The following is a 20,577-nucleotide window of genomic DNA, read 5'->3' on the forward strand; positions in this document are numbered from 1 at the left end:
GAATCCTCCACTGTTGTAACTGTTTCTCAAACCTGATAATACCTTTGCACGGGCATTTGGTTTATTTTTTAGCTTAGCTTCTCTACATCAGCACTCTGTAATTAAGGAAATGTTCTATATCTGCACTGTCCATTTGAAATGTAGGTAGCACGACTCAGGTGCTAAATTTTAAATTTTATTTAATTTTTATTAATCTGAACTTTAATTTCAAAATGTAATAAACAATTAAAAATTATAACCATTACTGATTAAAGACATTACTTAGCCAAAGGAAAAACTCATTCTTGGAGTGTATATGCCTTCATAAATTTACTTCTATAATTTATACAATTTTTATATTGGATTGAGAAGGTTAAATCTGTTTTTCTTTGGTATTTGTAGGTTGTACCTTATTCTCATCAAAATTGGTATGCTAATGAAAATACTTTGATTTTATTTTGAATACTTTGAATTAGTTGTAATTATTTAGAGAGTAAAAATATTGCTTATAAAATGGACAAGTCATACATTGAGTTTATGCATTCAGAATGATTTTTTAAATGTTTGTTGCAGTGTTAGTATGTGAAAAATGGAAACAGCAACTTGAAAGATAAAAGGATATTGTTTTTAGATGGTCTTAGAAAATCTGTGTGTAGGATCCTTCCTCAGCATATTTTTTAAATTAAAAAGTTATTTTCCTATTGTCTTAACCATTGTGTTACATTTCCCTTGCTAGAAAATTGCAAGTGTTAGAGATTTTTAAAAAAATACCCTTTATTGAATGTTAGCTGTGTGCCTGGAACTATTACATTTTAGGAACATTTCATACATATTCTGTTCAATCTGGCTGTCTGCAGAGCCCAAACACTGTAAATTATCCTTTAAATGCAATCGGCTTTTTTGTTGCTCTTTATCATAAACAATCTAAAAGGGCAAAGGCCATGTTCCTGCTTGCTGTGCTGCACTCATGATGCCTGCGCATCATCAGCACTAAGCAGCTCTCACTCTGTCTGGAGGAGAGTCAGCCTCTGGGGTGAGGGGTGGCGTAGGCAGAGGCGGGGAGGCACCTGGCTGCTGAGAAAGGTCTCGGTTGCAGTTAGAGCAGAAGGGTGCAACTTTCGGAGCTTGCCTTTGGGGATAGGGTATAGTTAGTACTGGCAAGGGGAGAGCCAATCAGTGCTGTTTGTATGATTTGTGTTTAGTACATGCTATAGTAAAAACCTATGTGGTCTTGATTCTTTTTGTTTTCAACATGTATTCTGCTTTTTTATTATGCAAACTAGACTGTGACAAATTTTTAAATGAAAAGCATTATTCAGCATTCATTACCAAAAAGCAGTTTTCATTTTTTCCTTCCATTTTTTCATACTAAATACCTATATATTTTACTTATTTATGACCCTAATACAGTTTTTCTAATCTGCTTTATCTGATGTTACATCATATGCTTTTTCCATATATGGTTATATGTTTTCAAACAACTTTTACAATTGTTATGTAAATAATTATGGTTATATAACTTAATGTTTTTGAGGTTTTTATACCCTTAGTTAATTTACAATTTTCATGCTCCCAATTGTGGGTAGATTGTTTCTAGTAGTATAGTGAAGCTCCTAAAATTGCTTCCTTCTCATTTTAAAGTGGCAGTGTAACGATGTCAGTTCGTCTTTTTCTTGGAATTAACTCAGAGCAATTAAGAAAAATAAAAAATAGAGTCCATCTTTGATGAAACTAAGAGCTGTAATTTGGAGGGCTGTTAAATCCAATGAAACTCAAAGAAGTGTAGAAAGATACTGAGAGAATTCTCAAAGCTGTAGGTTTCAGATAAAGGTGGCAAAGCATAGTTCTAAGTTACTGGCACACCCTGAGATGAAACCAACTGTCCCCCGATTAGGGCCACGGGAGTGGGTGCGAGAATTAATGACAGGAGCTTTCTTGGATACGCTTTGGTAAGAAGCAGCAAGCTGGGCAGGTCAAAAGGAGTAATCACAGAAGCAAACTGTATTTGTAGGAAGTGCAATTTCAGAGGACAGGAACAAAGGGAGGCAACTTGCATTTTGAACAGCCTTGTAACTGTCGATCTCTGTTGACTAAAGTGAGGAAAAGAGTAAAAAATTCACTCCTATAAAGTACCCTGTGTAGGGAAAATTCTTGCTGGCCTGAGTTATGTCCCTGGCCTCTCCACCACGTGAACTTCTGCAAGTAGCTGGTATAGTAAGAACTTGTCACATTCAGAAATAACTACTAATCAGGAAGGAACTAGCGCAAGATTTGTACAATACTACAAGAAAAAAGGGAAGGAAAAAAACAAGAACAAATGAAGATGGGGTTTGATGAAGAACAGTTACCAGAAAAATTTTACAGCAGAGGCTGTCACCAAACATGTCACGTTAAAAAATAAACACATTAGATCATTTGCCACTGTGGAAGATGAATTCAAAGCAGATATGTAAGAAGGTATGTACCTTGTTCAAGGGAATGTAGGAAGATGACAAAAGGAAATGAAACATGAACCGGAGAAACTTAGACAAGAAATAGTATTAAAAGATATAACCATAATAGAAATTATGACCATGTTGGATGCAACATACGGGAGACCAGAATCTTTAGAAAGTACAGAAAGAGGGTGATAAAGATAAATGAAATTAGTAAAGTTAAAGTATTAGAAGAAAGTGACAGCTGAGGAAAAAAAAAGAACTGCAAACATGCATAATTTATGTCCCAAAAGAAAAGAACCAAAATAATGGAACAGGGAAAAATATGTATGTGTAAAGATACAATTGGAGAAAACTTTCACAAAAAAAAAAGAAAATTTGCATCTGCAGTTGAAAGGGCAGAGTGAGTCCCAGGAAAAATTGGCCTAGGAAAATCGTTAGTAGGTTATAGTTCTGTGAAGATGCTAGACTTAAATATAAAGAAACCTTTGGACACTCCAGACAAAAAGAGCAAGCTGCCTATACAGGGAGACGAAGGTCAATGTGGCTTTCATCTTTTCTGTAGTAACATTTAATGCTCAAAAACTGTGAACGACGCCTATAAACTACTCCAGAAAAGCAAGTGATTTACACATTTTAACCCAGTTATTCCACATCACGTATAAAGGCACTATATAGGTTTTTTGTTGTTCCTGGGAAGTATATATTTTTAAGAACACCTGCAGAAATTGGAGAAAAATCTTCAGCCAGCCAAGAAATAAATGGAGGCCGGGCGCGGTGGCTCACGTTTGTAATCCTTGCACTCTGGGAGGCCGAGGCGGGCAGATCATTTGAGCTCAGGAGTTCGAGACCAGCCTGAGCAAGAGCAAGACCCCATCTCTACTAAAAATAGAAAGAAATTATATGGACAGCTAAAAATATATATAGAAAAAATTAGCCGGGCATGGTGGCACATGCCTGTAGTCCCAGCTACTCAGGACGCTGAGGCAGGAGGATCGCTGGAGCCCAGGAGTTTGAGGTTGCTGTGAGCTAGGCTGACGCCACGGCACTCACTCTAGCCTGGCCAACAGAGTGAGACTCTATCTCAAAAAAAAAAAAAAAAATGGAAAAACAAGGGCAGAAAGACTGTCAGTTGGGCTCAAATTTATCTAACTGTAGGACTAATACCAAAATGTTACAGAACAAAATGTATATGACATAGGCAATCTAATAATATGATAATGTTTATGTAATGTTATGATTAATAATAACAAAGTAATATAAGATGAAACAGGAAGGGAAAGAGAGGGTAAAAGATGGAAGTATCCTGATTTCTTTATCCTATAGCTAGAAGTCAGAAAGTTTCATTTAACTGGTAAGTCAAGAAACAGGCAGCTGGGCATGGTAATGTGTGCCTGTAGTCCCCAGCTACTTGAAACGCTGAGGCAGGAGAATCACTTGAGGCCAGGAGTTCTGAGCTGTGGTGTGCTATGCTGATTGGGTGTCTGTACTAAATTCTGCATCAGTGTGGTGACCTCCTGGGAGTGTGGGACCACCAGGTTGTCTAAGGCGGAGTGAACTGGCCGAGGTCAGCAATGGAGCAAGTCAAAACTCCTGTGCTAATCAGTAGTGGGGCGGTTCCTCTGAATACCCACTGCACTCCAGCCTGGGCCACATAGTGAGACCTTGTCTTTAAAAAAACAACACAGAGATATAGTGTGTTTAAAAGAAAACTCCAAGAAAAATGCTATCGAGTAAAATTGGGCAGGAGAGTAGTATAAACTTTATAAGATTGTTATTACTCATCATAGGAAACCAGTAGATACTATGCATAGAAATAAGTTATCCTATGAAGTTATAGTTACAAAGGTAACTCCTAGAACAAAAACATAAACCTCCCAAATTAAAGGAAACATGCACACATAGAAAACAAGCAGACACAGGTAATATAGTGAAGGATTTGTTCTAAAAAGCAGTAAAAAGTATGACACAAAATGTGTTAACACACACACATATATATGCATGTTTATATGAATAAATATTAATATTTATTACTTAGCTAATAAAGGAGAAACTCCAGATCACAAAACAAAACCTAAACCACATGCTATATGCACACAGTCCTCCCAGAGCAAAGTGACTTGGAAGGATTGAGAGCAAATCCTTGGCTAAGGACTTGCTAAATGGATGCAGAAAGGGAAAAGAATGTTTCAGATAGAAAGTGTTAAATGAGACAAAGGGCAGTTTTCAGTGATAAAGATGCAGACCACAAATATGACTATTCATGCATCATATAACTTAGCATCAATATTCATAAAGTAAAAACTGTAGTAAAAACAAGAAATACAGAAACATTTAATTCCTCTTTCTCAGTTCATGAAAAAGCAAGTGGAACAAAAATAAGGATATAGAAGACCTGGGAAAAGTAATACAGTAGATCTAATCTGTAAATATCTAAAGGCAGCATTTACCTTGTTCTAAGATGTCCATAGAATGTTCACAAAAACATTGAAATGTTAAGCCACAAAGAAAATCTCAGATCCATAGATGTAGAAATTACGTGGATAATATTCTCTGATTATAACATAGTGGACAAGAAAAATGAAAACATGTCCACATGAAAACTTGGACATGAATGTTCATAGCGTTTTTTTATAATAGCCAAAAAAGTAGAAACAACCCAAATGTTCATCAACTGATAAGGGAATAAATGTGATATATCTATAAAGTGATACATCATTTGCCAATTTTGCAGTGAATTACCAATACATGCTACAACATAGATAAACCTTGGAAATGTTATGTTAAATGAAAGAAGCCAGGCACAAAGGACCACATCATGTGTGATTCCATTTATATGAAATGTCCAGAATAGGCCAGTCTAAAGAGACAGACAGTAGATTAGTGGTAACCTAGGGCTGGGAGGCATGAGCATTTGCAGAGATCTTTAAATGGTACATGGTTTCTTTGGGGGGTAATGAAAATGTTCTAAAATCGATTGTAGTGATACATGCTCAACTCTGTGAATATAGGAAAAGCCTTTGAATCGTACGCTTTAAATGGGTGAATTGTATGATATGTGAATTCTATCTCAGTAAAGCGTTTTTTAAAAAAAAGGTACATTTTAAAATATGCTATGCACACATCTCAGGCCAAATGCCAAGGCGGTACCCCGTAGGGAAACAGAGCTATCAAATAGAACTTTCTGTGATGATGAAAAGTTCTTTATCTGTGCTATGCTGTCTAATACTGCAGCCCCTAGCCAAATGTACTCAGGAACTAAGGAACTGAATGTTTAATTTTGATTAAATGTAAGCAGGCATATGTGGCTACAGGCTAATGAATTGGACGACACAACGCTACAAGCTTATCTTCAAGCCAGAGCTACCGCTATTACTACTGTTGTTTAACATCGCTTCAGAGATACCAGCAACACAAACATGGGAAAAAGTAAAAAAATATATATATAAAAATTGGAAAGGAGAAGGTAAAATTATCATTTGCAGATGATGTGATGCTATATCCCTGGAAACCCCATGAGAATAATCTGAAAAATATTACAAACAGTAAGAAAATTCAGATGGTAGCAGAGTACAAAATTAAATGTACAGAAAACAAAATATTTTATTTTAAAATTTGCCAAATTGAAATTAATGGAGAAGGAAGAGCCCCTTTATTGCTGCCTGGTAATCCTCCCACACTTCATCCATTTCCCCCAGCCCTCCTGGACCACCGTGGGATGCTTTTCCCCCCTGACACCTTCACCAGGCCTTCCCCAGTCTTCACCCTCGCCGACGGCCTCTTCTCATTTTGCTGAGAAAGTGGCAGCAGACTGAGGAGGCCTCCATGTGCTCCTACTCAGTATCGGCCTGGGTCTGTGCCCGTTTACGCTGACTTTTCATACTGTCTTGTGTGTGTGATATCCTATCCCCTGTCTCCTGAAGCACATTATGCCAGCAGTTGGTTCTCTCCTGTTCCTTCTCCCTTCCTGGGGGGGGGGGGGGGGGGGGGCGGGGGGGCGGGGTGAGTCTTTTGTGACCCCACTCTGTCTTTCAGCTACTGTCCCATTTTTCTGCTCATCTTAACACCAAAACTCCCCCAAAAGTTGGTTGACCTGTTTCTCTCTGATTTTCTGTCTCTCGAACCCATTCCAATCAGGCTTTTACCCCTTACACTGCTCTAAAAATGTTCCTGTTACAGTCCCCTTTGACCTGCAAGATGCTTATAATGTAGTGGTCATTTCTCAGTCCTCAGTTCACCTGACCTATTAGCATTTTTCCCTGGCTTCCAGGACACAGGCTTCTGGATCTAGTCCCGCCTCCCCAGCCGATCCCTGGGGCTCCTTGAAGGCTACTGCTCAGCCTCCGGCTTCCCATTAGCAGAGAACCCCAGGACTCAGGTCTTGTAATTTTCTGCCCACCCTCATTTCTAAGAACAATCTTGTCTTTGGCTTTAAATACCGTCGATATGCGGATGAATCCCAAACGTGTAACCACTGCACAGACCTCTCCCCTGAACCCCAGACCTTGCTATCAAGCCCGCTCCTTGGCCACCTTCATTTGGTTGCCCAACAGATGTGTCAGACTTAATAGGTCCAAAATCAAGCACCTGACCGTCCCTGCCCCCAGGTGTCTCTTCTTCAGTCTTCTCCATCTCTCTTCATCCTTCAGTGGTTCAGACCAGAAACCTTGGGGAATCCTAGTTCTCTCACATCCCACATTACATCCTCAGCAAATCCTAACTGCTTCACTTTTACGATATCAGGAATCTGATCATCTCTCGAGACCTTCACCTTTATCTCCACCTGGATTATTCCAGCAGCCCCTTCCTCATTGGCTTCCCTGCTTTGCCCCTGCCCCTATAGCCGGTCCTGAACACAGCAGCCAGTGTGGGCCTTTTATTCTAAAATATGAATCAGGCCAGGGCTGTAAGGCGGCTCAGGCCTGGAACCCCAGCACTGTGGGAGGCCGGGGCCTGAGGCCAGGAGTTCAAGAACAGCCTGGGCAACACAGCGAAACCTCATCTCTGAAAAAACTATATGGTACATATTTTGCTTGTTTATTTGTTGTCTTCTCTCTCTACTCTAGATTATAAATTTCATCAAGGCAGAGATTTTTGCCTGTTTTATTCCCTGCTGAATCTCGCAGCACAAAAATGCTTGTCACCTGCTAGTGGTCGATAGGTATTCTTGAATGAATGAACGAGGAGATAGACTTCAGGAAGCAGAGACCAGTTAGAGGCACAGAGTCCCGCGAGGAGAGCTACTTCAGTAGTTGCAACAAAAAGCTGTTCATTTCTTTCATTTGATACTGGTGTTTCCTTGAACACAGGCACACCTCAGAGATACTGTGGATTTGGTCCAGACCACCACAGTAAGGCAAGTTGCACAAATTTTTTGGTTTCCCAGTGCATGTGAAAGTTATGTTTATACTATACTATACTCTGAGTGTATAGTAATAGCATTATGTCTAAAAAACAACGGACATACCTTAATTTTAAAATACTTTAGTAAAAATAAACTGTAGTTACAGGTGTCAAAATATCCTTATTGCTAAAAATGCTAATGATCATCTGAGCCTTCGGCAAGCCACAGGCTTTTTGTTGGTGGAGAGTCCTGCCTTGAGTTTAATCGCTGCTGACCGATCAGGGTGGTGGTTGCTGAAGGTTGGGGTGGCCGTGGCAATTTCTTAAAATAAGACAACAGTGAAGTTTGTGGCATCAATTGACTCTTCCTTTGACAAAAGATTTCTCTGCAGCATGAAGTGCTGTTTGACAGCTTTTTACCCACAGTTTCTTTCAAAATTGGCGAGAGTCCTCTCCAACCCTGTCACTGCTTTATCAGCTACATTTATGTAATACTCTAAATCCTTTGTTGTCTTTTCAACAACATTCACAGCATCTTCACCAGAAGTAAATTCCATCTCAAGAAAGCTCCTTCTTTGCTCATTTGTAGAAGCAACTCCTCATCCGTTCAAGTGTTATGAGATTGTAGCAATTCAGTCACATCCTCGGGCTCCACTTCTAATTCTAGTTCTCTTGTTATTTCCACGCCATCTGCAGTTATTAATACTTCCTCCCCTGGAGTCTTGAGTCCCTCAAAGTCATCCAGGGAGGGTTGGCATCAAATTCTTCCTAACTCCAGTTAATGTTGATATTTTGACATCTTCCCATGAATCACAAATATTCTTAATGGCATCTAGAATGGTGGATCCTTTCCAGAAGGTTTCCAGTTTATTTATTCCATCAGAGGAAATACTGTCTATGGCAGCTATAGCCTTACAACATGTATTTCTCAAATCATAAGACTTAAAGTCAGAATTGCTCCCTGATCCATGGGCTGCAGAATGGATGTTGTGTTAGATATGAAAATAACATTAACCTCCTTGTACCTCTGCATCAGCATTCTCAGGTGATCAAGCTGTAATAATTTGAAAGGAATCTTTTGTTCTGAGCAGTCTTAATAGAAGAGTAGTCAATAAACCATCCTATCAACAGATATGCTGTCATCTGGGCTTCATTGTGCTATTTATAGAGCACAGGCAGAGTAGATTTAACATAATTCTTAAGGGCTCTAGGATTTTTGGAGTGGCAGATGAGCATTGGCTTCAACTTGAAGTCACCAGCTGCATTTGCCCCTAACAAGAAAGCCTGTCCTTTGACGCCACGCCTCGACTTGTCTCTAGCCATGGTTATCCTAGATAGCATCTTCTTCCAGTATGAGGCTGTTTTGTCTACATTGAAAATCTGTTCTTTGCTGTAGCAGCCTTCATCAGTGATCTTAGCTAGATCTTCTGGATAACTTACTGCAGCTTCTCCATCAGGACTTCCTGCTTCACCGTGCACTTTTATGTCAGAGGGACGGTTTCTTTCCTTCAACCTCATAATTCACCCTCTGCTAGCTTCAAACTTGTCTTCTGCAGCTTCTTCATAGAATTGAAGAGGATTGGGCCTTGCTCTGGATTAGGCTTTGACTTAAGGGAATGTTGTAGCTGGATTGATCTTCTGCTTCGATCACTCAAACTTCCTCTGTATCAGCAGTAAGGCTGTTTTGCTTTCTTATCGTGTGTGTGTGTGTTCACTGGAGTAGCACTTTCAGTTTCCTTCAGGAACTTTTCCTTTGCATTCACAGCGTGGCTGTTTGGTGCAAGAGGCTTAGCTTTCAGACATCTCAGCTTTCAACATACCTTCATCTCTAAGCCTAATCACTTCTAGCTTTTGATTTCAAGCGAGAAATGTGCCAGAATTCTTTTAACTTGAACACTTAGAGGTCCTGTTGTAGGGCTACTAATTTCAATATTGTTGTGCCTCAGGGAATAGGGAGGCCCGAGGAGAAAGGAGAGGGACAAGGGAAGGGCCAGTCAGTGGAGCAGTCAGAACACATATTTATTGATTAAGGTTGCTATCTGCTATGGGTGTCATTAGTGATGCCCCAAAGCAATTACAGTGGCGACATCAAAGATCACTGATCCCAGATCACCATAATAGATACAGTAATGAAAAAATTTGAAATATCGCAAGAATTACCAAAATGTGACATGGAGACACAGTGAGCACATGCTGTTGGAATAGTTGTACCAATAGATATGTTTGATGCAGAGTTGCCACAAACCTTCAGCTTGTAAAAAAAAAATACATTATCTGCAAAGCACAGTAAAACAAGGTCTGCCTGTAGTCATTTTCCCTTTGTTTACAATGCATTCTTCTTTCTTGTTGAAACGTGAACTCCTCCAGTCAAAGAGTAGAGTCTTACACCTTCTTGTTGCCCCAGCAAATTAATGTTCACGGATGAGGAAAGGTAATTCTCATTTGGCTGTAAGCACTTAATTACTTTTTTTTTCTTTAGTTTTTTACCTTGTGCTACCATTTTCTGCTGTTACTCACTCACTTATTTGACATTGCAGACATTGCATGTATTCCCATTGAATACTCCTGCAAAGCAAGGAGTCTTTAGAATAAACAGGGTAATCCACGCAATAGTATTAATAACTACAGTGGTCCTAAAACTGCTGACGGCTTCAGTGCAGGCCCAGTGGAAGCACTGTCACTTCAGCAACGGTGCAGCCCACTCACAAACCCTGCTTGGCAACTCTCATGTGTCACGGCTTTCATCAACTTTAGGGCAAGAATCATTCCGTTCTAACAGATGGACATGAATTTAACCAGACAATAAACCATGTATGAGCCATAAATATGTTTGCTGAGGGCACGATTCCCAGTACAGAACTTTTGAGAACAGCTGTCTTATCATGAGCTACTGTTTCTTGGTGAGATGATTTGTTAACTAATTCTGAAAGAGATTACATTCATAAAGTTAATCTTTCAGCGGCTTCCCCACTACCCGCAGCCTAATTTGGGGGGACAGTTTTTACAAATAAAAGTTATTTAGATGAGCGTCTATTTTTAAAGCAAGGTGAGGAAGACTTTATTCAGGGCAGTCGTAACAGGCATAGGGACTGCTCCAGCAGGGTCTTGCAGTCGGGGGAAAGAGATTGGGCTCATGTCCTGATACTGCAGGGGCAAGTGGGATTCATAGCCAGAGTGGGTTGGGGGACAGTGGGTTGGGAAATGACTACAGAAACATCCGGAGTAATAGGAGATTCTAGCTCAGCCAACCTCACAGAATTCTTGCGGAAGGCAGGCCAGGGTGATCTGACATTCCCTGAGGGATCTATTTGTATGAGATTTTTAAAAACTGATGTGATGTTTTCTTTCCAGATTTGGTGTAATTTGTGTAAACAGGTTTGTTAACCCTTTTTTGCATGACCAGCAACTTGTCTTAGTGCCTTGGGGGATGCAGATCATTAATTGTGAGCAGTCATTTTTTTCCTTGATGCTTTTTTCATTTAGTACTTCTGTTAAATTACTGTATGAACTATTACTTAAATGGTTTTAGCTATACAGTTCTTTAAAAATACAATTCTTTTGTCTTTCTGTTTCTTTTCTGTCATTATCTTCAGAGAAGATGTTTCATTCTCAACAAACATTGCTTTCCCCATGGAACCTGTGCAAATTAAAATATGAAGTGTGTGTTCGTTTTGCATTCTTTAGAGGATAACTTCTACTGGGGTACATTTTCATTGGCATGATCTACCAGGCAAAGTATAAATTGCTGTAAAACTGGAAAAGTGTTTGAATGAGTAAACAGATGTTCTCTTAGCATGAGGCAGATGTAAAACTCGCAAGTGTCTGTCTAATAAAATATAGCATTTGGTTCTATTCAGCTGGTGCCAGATTGCCAATTAATCATGTTTGAATGTATTTTTACTAATTAGATCCCCCTCTGTTCTTTACACATTCTGGGTATATTAAAGGGATGGGGCGCAAAAGCTTTCTACTTTTAGTACTTTGAGCAATGTTTTTTCTTGTTCCCCAGTCTTTTATTGTTAGGCTCATATAGGCCGGCCTTTTATCCCTAATGACCCTCCAGTCTGATTTGGGGATGTAGGTTTGATGTTAGGATATTCCACTGAAGGCAACAGTTAGTACTTTGAACACTTTATGGCAGCTGGAGAAAAGAAAAGGAATGTAATTAAACTTAATGTTGTTTTTCTTCTTATTTGCATGAACAAAAACTAGTATATGTTCACTTAACATCAATTCATAACCTCTGTGGTTATTTGAGCAGGGGTTTGAACATTCTAGAAACAAGTGATACCAGTCTGTCAAAAGCAATAGAGCAGTTTTTCTCAAAGATTAAAGAAGAATGAGTTAACGTAACTACTAAGAAGAGTTGCCTTTACTGCTATGAAAGATACAACACAAATCAGTAGCAACTGTGAAAGCTAAAAAAACTGTATCATTCCATACTGTCCTTTTTATAAAGTAAGTGTGCTAATGAAATTAACCTGGTGGGTTTTTTGGTTTTTTTGTTTGTTTTTGTTTTTTTGTTTTTTTTTTTGAGACAGTATCTTGCTCTGTTGCCAGGGTTAGAGCACAGTAGCATCATCATAGCTCACTACAGCCTCCAACTCCTGGACTTGAGCAATCCTCCTGCCTCAGCCTTCCAAGTAGCTGGGACTACACGCACATGCAACCACACACCCAGCTAATATTTGTATTTCTTGTAGAGACAGGGTCTCGCTATTGCCCAGACTGGTCTTAAACTCCTGGGCTCGAGCAGTTCTGCCTCGGCCTCCCAAAGTGCTAGGATTACAGGTGTGAGCCACTGCACCCAGCAGTGGGCCTTCTGTTCATGCTTGATTTCCCCAGGATAAATTTGTTTTCTGTGAAAGGATATTCAATCTATAAGGTTTGCTACCCTACCTCCCATTTTTCTAAAAAGGGTTAGTTAACAATGATACTAATAAAGCATAATAGTTTGGTTTTTGGAGTTGGTGATTGGATATTTACACTCTTAAATAATTAAGAGAATTTTTTTTCAATGCTTTATTCGTGAATTTATTATAGTTTTGTAATGAATAGGAGAAGTATTTAAAGAAATATTTAGAGCTCAAAAGAAAAATTTTTTAATAAATATTTAAAGGGTTGGAGAAATATATTAAATAATTTCTAGGTCTGAAGGTAAATACCATGAGTGGTTCTTTTAATGCAATGTTTATTACCATTTGACAATTAGTTGGATGTAGGGAAAACAAAGATATGCTAAAACAAGTTCATCTGCTAGAAAGTGAGATGTTCCTTGCTTATTGTCTTCCCCCAAAAAAGCTGGGTTTGTGGAATGTGAAAAAACATAAATGGAAATACAGTTTAGGTAATGTGTTGTAGATTCTAGAATCTGGTTTTTTGAATACCGGTGTAGAAGTATCTATAATGACATAGATTATAATTTTTTGTTCATTTATATAATAATTTTACGTGCACAGTTGAATATCCCTTATCTAAAATGCTTGGAACAAGAAGTGCTTTGGATTTCAGATTTAGGAATATTAGTGTGTACATAAGAAGATACCTTGGGGATGGGACCTAAGTCTAAACATGAAATTCCTTTATGTTTCATATATATCTTATGCACATAGCCTGAAAGCAATTGTATGTAATATTTTAATAATTTTGTGTGTGAAACAAAATTGTACATCGAACAGTTAGAAAACAAAGATGTCACTTTGTTGACAATTTTTGGTTGTTTGGTATCGCCATCATTCCTGACTCTGCATTTCTATTGCCTTTATAAGCAATCTTTTCTCATATTTATTCACATACAAATACTTAACAGTAAAAAACATGACAGGGAAAAAATAACGTGTTCAGAGTAACTTGTGGCATCATGTTGGCTCTCAACAAGTTTTGAATTTTGGAGTATTTCAAATTTCAGATTTTTAGATTAGGGATGTTCAACCTTTATATAAAATATACAGTCTAAGAGTATTCATAAGATTATTCCTGAAAGTCTCCCCCATACTTATTACCATTGCCTCCATATTTTATGTTAATGATTTAAATTTTTAAAAAAGTATTTTGTAACCAAATTGACTAATAGCTATTACTTATATCTTCAGTTCTTCTAAGGTTAAATACTTATCTAAAATCAGTTTAAGATCATCACCTAAGTGCACATTTGGGAATAACAAATGTGTCGGGCAGATGAGGGGGAGGAGATGGGTGTATACCTATATAATGAGTGCGATGTGCACTGTCTGGGGAATGGACACGCTTGAAGCTTTGATGGGGGGCAGGGGGAGGGCAAGGGCAACATACATAACCTAAACTTTTGTACCCCCATAATATGCTGAAAGATGGGCGTGGTGGCTCATGCCTATAATCCTAGCACTCTGGGATGCCGAGGCGGGCGGATTGTTTGAGCTCAGGAGTTTGAGACCAACCTGAGCAAGAGCGAGACCCCGTCTCTACTAAAAATAGAAAGAAATTATACAGACAGCTAAAAATATATATAGAAAAATTAGCCGGACATGGTGGCACATGCATGTAGTCCCAGCTACTTGGGAGGCTGAGGCAGAAGGATGGCTTAAGCCCAGGAGTTTGAGGTTGCTGTGAGCTAGGCTGACGCCATGGCACTCTAGCCCAGGCAACAGAGCGAGACTCTGTCTCAAAAAAAAAAATATGCTGAAATAAAAAAAAATAAAAGCAGTTTAAATATTTCATGTATCCATTTACCTACATGAACATCTTTCTACCATGGTTACACTTGTCAAAGTAACATTCATATGTAAAAGGTCTGCCTCATTTGACTAAGAATACTTTATAGAATAAAAAGAAAATTATTAATCTTATATTGTTAGCTTTTAGGCAGGTTTCTAATGCAATTATATTTCTTTTCATTTGGGAGAGTTTTTTAATAGCGTTCCTGTTTTCTTATTTTGTGTCTTGCTAATATTCTGTGGGTATGGTGATATATTTTTAATTTTTTAAAGTTTAAACGTTCACAAAAGTAGAATAGTATGACAAATCCCATTTTATCTGTCACCAAGCTTCAAGAATTATTAGCTTTCTGTTCTTGTTTGCCACGATTTGAGACCATATCTTTAGAGATTTTTCTCTTTTAAGTTGTAGTTTCCGAATCCTTTCTGCAGTGCCAATACATACTTAAACAAAACTAGGTCAAGTAAACCCAGAGATCTAACTTTTTTTCAGGAAGTGGAGCGAGAAATCTCATTCAGAACAGAATGTGGACTGTATTACTCCTACTACAAGCAAATGCTGCAGGCTCCAACCCTCATACAAGGTAATTACAACTAATAGTCTGATTTGGGGTCAACTCTATTCTTTTTAATATTTTAGTCAAAAATACTTTGCATGGAAGCATTTTAAATGCTCTATAGAACTTGTGTAGTTTCTCCTTGTTGACATCTGATCATTCTATGGAAATGTTTTTTGCTCTGGAAGAAGTTATGTAATACTTTATATAACTCTCCTCTCCTTGCCCCATAGTAATTTCTTCGTGATTTCTTGGTTTTGTTGCTGATTTTTCTCATGATCATTTTGGAAGCAGTCTTTGCAGGTGAAAGGAGTACTGTCTGAAAACTGGAGGTATTTGGGTAATACCAATGAAAATTATAGTTGTTCCTCTTGTCCCCATTCCTTCCTTTATTTTGCAGTTGCCATTTTCCTACATTTTCACTTTTCCTAAGTGGTTTACTCCATCTAATGAGAGCCCCCAGAAGGATCTCTTCTACTTAATACATCCTTGATGTGCTTCACGTGGGCGTACATGACACAGAACCGCCCTTTTCTGGGCTTTACTTGGATTCAGCTGTGGTATTTTGGCGAGAATTCTTCTCAGGTGATGATTTGTACATCGGATTTTATAGCGATAGGAGACATGAAATTTTGGTTATCTTTGGTTTTGTGTCATAAAAATGAATCAGTGTTTATAGCCAGACTCATCCACAATAAGGCCAATTATGCACCAGCCTTTCACTTAGGGCTTAGCAGCCCTTGATTTTGCCTGTGTCTATTATTTCCATAGGGCTCCGTCAGTCTGGGAACTCTGAGGTGCAGTTTGCACAGGAAAGGCAGGCTATGTATTGATGTTTTTCCCCTATAGTTGATCCTCGTTATTCACAGATTCCATATTTGCAAAATCATCTGTTTGCTAAAATTTAGTTATAACACCAAAATCAGTACTCATGGCCTTTTCACAGTCATTTATGGACATGTCCAGAGCAGTAAAAAATTTTAGTCACTGATGTGCATGTTCCCAGTAGAACCAATGAGGTGACACTCTGCCTTGTTTGACATAATAGAGCATCCTTTTCTCAGTCTATTGCATGCTGTGCTTTTTACTTTTTTTTTTTTTTTTTTGCTGTTTTTTGGTGATTTTGCAGTTTACGGTGTCCCCCCAGCATAGTGCTAAAATGCTGTCTAGTGTTCCTGAGCTCAGGAAGGCTGTGATGTGCTTTACAGAGAAAATACATTGTTCAATAAGCTTCATTTTAGGCATAAGTTACAGCACTGTTGGCCATGAGTTAATGTTAATGGATTAACACCATATATATATATATATATATATATATATATATGAGAAAGTGTCTTAAATAGAAGCACACATAAAACAAGATCATGTGTTGATCAGTTGATGCAAACAGGCTCGTAGGAGCCCAGCCTTTATTTCCTACTCACTGGGTCAGTATTTACCAGTTCAGTTTTATTGCAACTTAACAGAATGTAATTGCTGTGAATAATGAGTATTGACTGCATTTACTAGTTCTCAAAATTATGAGTTGCTTCCGTAGCATCCTCTGACCAGTGGTTCTCACTGGGGACGTTTGTGTTCCTTGGGCACATCTGGAATGTCTGGAGATGTTTCTGGTGGTTACAAGTGGAGGACAGGGAGTTGCTGGAATCCAGTGGGCAGAGACCTGGGAGCTGCTGAACATCCCACAGTGCATGGGCAGCCCCCACAGCAAAGGGTCATGTGGCCCAAATCTTAGCAGTGCTGAGGTGGAGAAACTGCTCTGAAGGCGCATGATGAGTATTTTCTTTCTCGGTATCACCACAGACTCAGCAGTATTTATGTTAATTTTTGTCATTCATTAAGATTATTCTTTTAGAACATTTCAAACATATAAAAAAAAATAGAATCCTCTAATGGGGTTCTGTGTGTCTGCCAACCAGCTAAAAGTTACCAACTCATGACCAATCTTGTTTCCTCTATACCCCTGCCCTCAACCTGGATTATTTTGGAGTAAATCCAAGACATCATATTGCTTCAGCTATAAATATATCAGTATGTTTCAACAGTCAGTGTTCTCATTTCCAGTTGTCTTACAGATTTTTCATACAGTTTTTGAGATATCCACATAAAGCCTGTAACACATTATAGTTGATATGTATCTTTAACTGTTTCTTTAAATCTATCATCATCTTTCCATCTTTTTTCTTGTAATTTTTTGTTGAAAACACTGATTCACTGTATAAAGAAGTTTTCCACCTTCCGAATTTTACTGGAATCTCATGGTGTCATATAATGTTTCTCAGTTTCCTCCTGTTAATTGGTAGTTGGATCTGGAGGCTTGCTCAGATTTAGGTTCTACTTTTTGTTAAGAATATTTCCTATATGGTGTTGTGTATGATTACATCAGAGGGCACATAATGTCTAGGCTGTCTCTCTTGGGCTAAGACTGATCCATCAATTGTGAAGTTCCTGGTTAGCCTTTCACCTTATGGTTTAGAACCACTGATGACCATGACCCAAATTTGTTAATTTCATAAGGACTTAAAAATGGTGTTAATTCTAATTCTATCATTATTAGAATTTATCTCTAAAGAAAAACATTTTCTCCTCACCTATTTGATAGCACAGTTTATTTATTTTTTTTTTTTTTTTACCTAAATTTTTTTTTTTTTATTTAATTTTACAGAATCAAAGAGTCTAACAGTATATCTTGTTAGATACAGTATGTCCTCATAATGTATACATTATTTCTTGTACAATGATATGAAATAATATGGGAAATATTCATGATAAATTATTAAGTGAACAGTGCAAGTTAAAAACAATAGTTTCATATTTTTTTCCCCACCCCCCCTTTCCCGAGTCAGCACCTTCAAGTGTTACCACTCCCCAAACGGTGCGCAATGCACTCATTGTGTAGGCATACCCCCATCCCCTCCCCCACCCCCCACCTCAGTCTGATGTCCAATTGGTGTCGTTTCCAGATTTGTATTTAGGTGATGATCAAGGAAACCAATTTTCTGGTGAGTACATGTGATGCTTGTTTTTCCATTCTTGGGATACTTCACTTAATATAATGGGTTCCAACTCTCTCCAGGAGAACCATAGAGATGTTGTATCTTCATCATTCCTTATAGCTGAGTAGTATTCCATGGTATACATATACCACATTTTACTAATCCAATCATGTATTGATGGGCATTTGGGTTGTTTCCACATCTTTGCTATTGTGAATTGTGCTGCTATAAACATTTGGGTACACGTGCCTTTGTTACAGAATGACCTTTTTTCCTTTGGGTATATGCCCAGTAATGGGATTGCTGGGTCAAATGGCAGGTCTACTTGAATCTGTTTAAGATACCTCCATAATGCTTTCCACAGAGGTTGCACTAGTTTGCAGTCCCACCAGCAGTGTATTAGTGTTCCTGTCTCTCCACACCCACGCCAACATGTGTTGTTTTGGGTTTTTTTGATAAAGGCCATTCTCACTGGGGTTAAGTGATATCTCATTGTGGTTTTGATTTGCATTTCCCTGATGATTAGAGATGTTGAACACTTTTTCATATGTTTGTTAGCCATTTTTATATCTTCTTTTGAAAAATTTCTATTCATGTCCTTTGCCCACTTTTTGATAGGGTTGCTTGATTTTTTCTTGCTGATTTTCCTGCGTTCTAAATAGATTCTTGTTATCAGTCCTTTATCTGATGTGTAGTATGCAAAAATTTTTTCCCATTCTGTAGGTGGTCTGTTTATTCTCTGGACTGTTTCTTTGGCTGTGCAGAAGCTTTTTAATTTAATCATGTCCCATTCATTTATTTTTGTTGCTGGATAGCACAGTTTAGTTCATAAAGGAAAGGCAGGAAAAATAGTTGACCTTTCCCTTTATTCTATTTAGAATGAGTTGTCTTTCTACCATCTTCTTAAGATTTTGCTTTTTAAGTAGCATTATAAACTTGTGGATTTTTAACATAATTGATGTGTTTCGATCCTTTGTATTATTATTCTTATATTCAGATTGCCCAACCTTTGTCCAGTGGAATCCTTTCAGATTAGATTGATGGCTTTTTGATGTGACTCCAGGGGTCTTTGAAAACTCCCTTGCTTTTGGGCATGACAAGATATTTCAGCTCCATTTTGTATATTTCCTACCCTTGATCTGGAATCAGCCATTTGTCCAAGGAGCTCTAGTTCTTTTTAGTAGTTCTTTAGAGACCACAGTTTGGGTATGAGGGACGCTTATTGCTACTAGATTGGTCATTGTTTCTAGGCCTTTTTAGTGAGCACAGCTAGGAAGTGTGAATATGTCTTCCTAAGAGAAAATACAGAGATAGATATTTTCAGTTCAAAATTAGGATAACAGGGTTTTTACTTTTTGATTTTGTATTTCTTTCTCTTTTCTCCTTAAGTTGAAAACTTGGGTTCCATATGATATTAAGGTTATCACTTGTTTTATGCTACTATGTGTGTTACTTTCAAAGTAACAATAATACTATTGCTACTACAATATGATTACCTGACAACAGTTCACACTGTCTTTGCGGCTCTTTTTCTCATTAGGATCCAACCCACCTAGTCACATTCCTCTGTTTTCAAGTCATTCGAAAGAGCTCTGTCTTTTGTGACCAAGCCACCAACTCAATAGCTTTCTTTGTTATATCTTGCTTTTGGTTTTCAGGGATTGTATTGTAAAATTTTTTATACTAAAAACATTTACACAGTTCTAAGTCAGAGCTATAAAACGCAGCATTCAGAGTAGTCCACTTCCATCCCTGTTCCCTCCACCCTGTTTCCTTCCTTACTCTTTAGGTAACCATTCTTACAGATAACCATTTTTATTAGTTTTTGTTTTATTCTTCCACTTTTAATATTTTTAATATAAGCAAATACTTTAATATATTCATGTTTCCCCATTGTTATAGAAAAAAATCTGCTTAATGTATAGTGTATACACTGTTCTCTATTTTGTTTTTTTCACTAAAAATCTTGGGGATCGCTCTGTAGTAGAAAATAAAGATATTACATATTCCTGTTTGCCAACTGCATAGTGCTCCTTTGTATGGAGCACTATGGTCTCTTAAAGCCTCTGCTCAGACGTGGTGTGTGGCACGTCCACTGGCATGCCATCGGTCAGAGCAAGTCAGATAGCCAGACCCAAACTGGGAGTGGGGAAGGCTGCTCTCCCAGAGGGTAGTCTCTGGGGGAGAACACTCTCCCAGAGGAGATAGTGCAGGTCGTGTGGCAGGAGGGCAAGGCGGGGAGATATAAAATCCCATTGCCCAGATTCCTATAGAAGAACCATGCAGGTTTTTTTTCATTGCCATCACAATAGTTTTAATGTTTTTATTGGTTGTGTTTTTTTTTTTTTTTTTTTAAACAGAGTCCCACTCTGTTGCCCGGGCTAGAGTGCCATGGTGTCAGCCTAGCTCACAGCAACCTCAAACTCCTGGGCTCAAGCAATCCTCCTGCCTCAGCCTCCTGAGTAGCTGGGACTACAGGCATGCGCCACCATGCCCGGCTAATTTTTTCTATATATACTTTTAGTTGTCCATATAATTTCTTTCCATTTTTAGTAGAGATGGGGTCTCGCTCTTG

General features: G+C 38.3%; 1 protein-coding gene across 1 annotated transcript in view; it reads left to right on the forward strand.

Annotated features, from left to right (window-relative positions):
• DPY19L3 (dpy-19 like C-mannosyltransferase 3) overlaps nucleotides 1–20,577 on the forward strand; it is a 68,041-nt gene that overhangs the window by 7,615 nt on the left and 39,849 nt on the right. The window contains exon 4 of the mRNA XM_069457162.1: nucleotides 14,943–15,033. Within this exon, the coding sequence (XP_069313263.1) occupies nucleotides 14,943–15,033 (91 nt within the window). The remainder of the gene's footprint in view (nucleotides 1–14,942; nucleotides 15,034–20,577) is intronic.

The sequence above is a fragment of the Eulemur rufifrons genome, chromosome 24, assembly GCF_041146395.1.
Source record: "Eulemur rufifrons isolate Redbay chromosome 24, OSU_ERuf_1, whole genome shotgun sequence".
In the NCBI taxonomy this organism is placed as follows: Eukaryota; Metazoa; Chordata; class Mammalia; order Primates; family Lemuridae; genus Eulemur; species Eulemur rufifrons.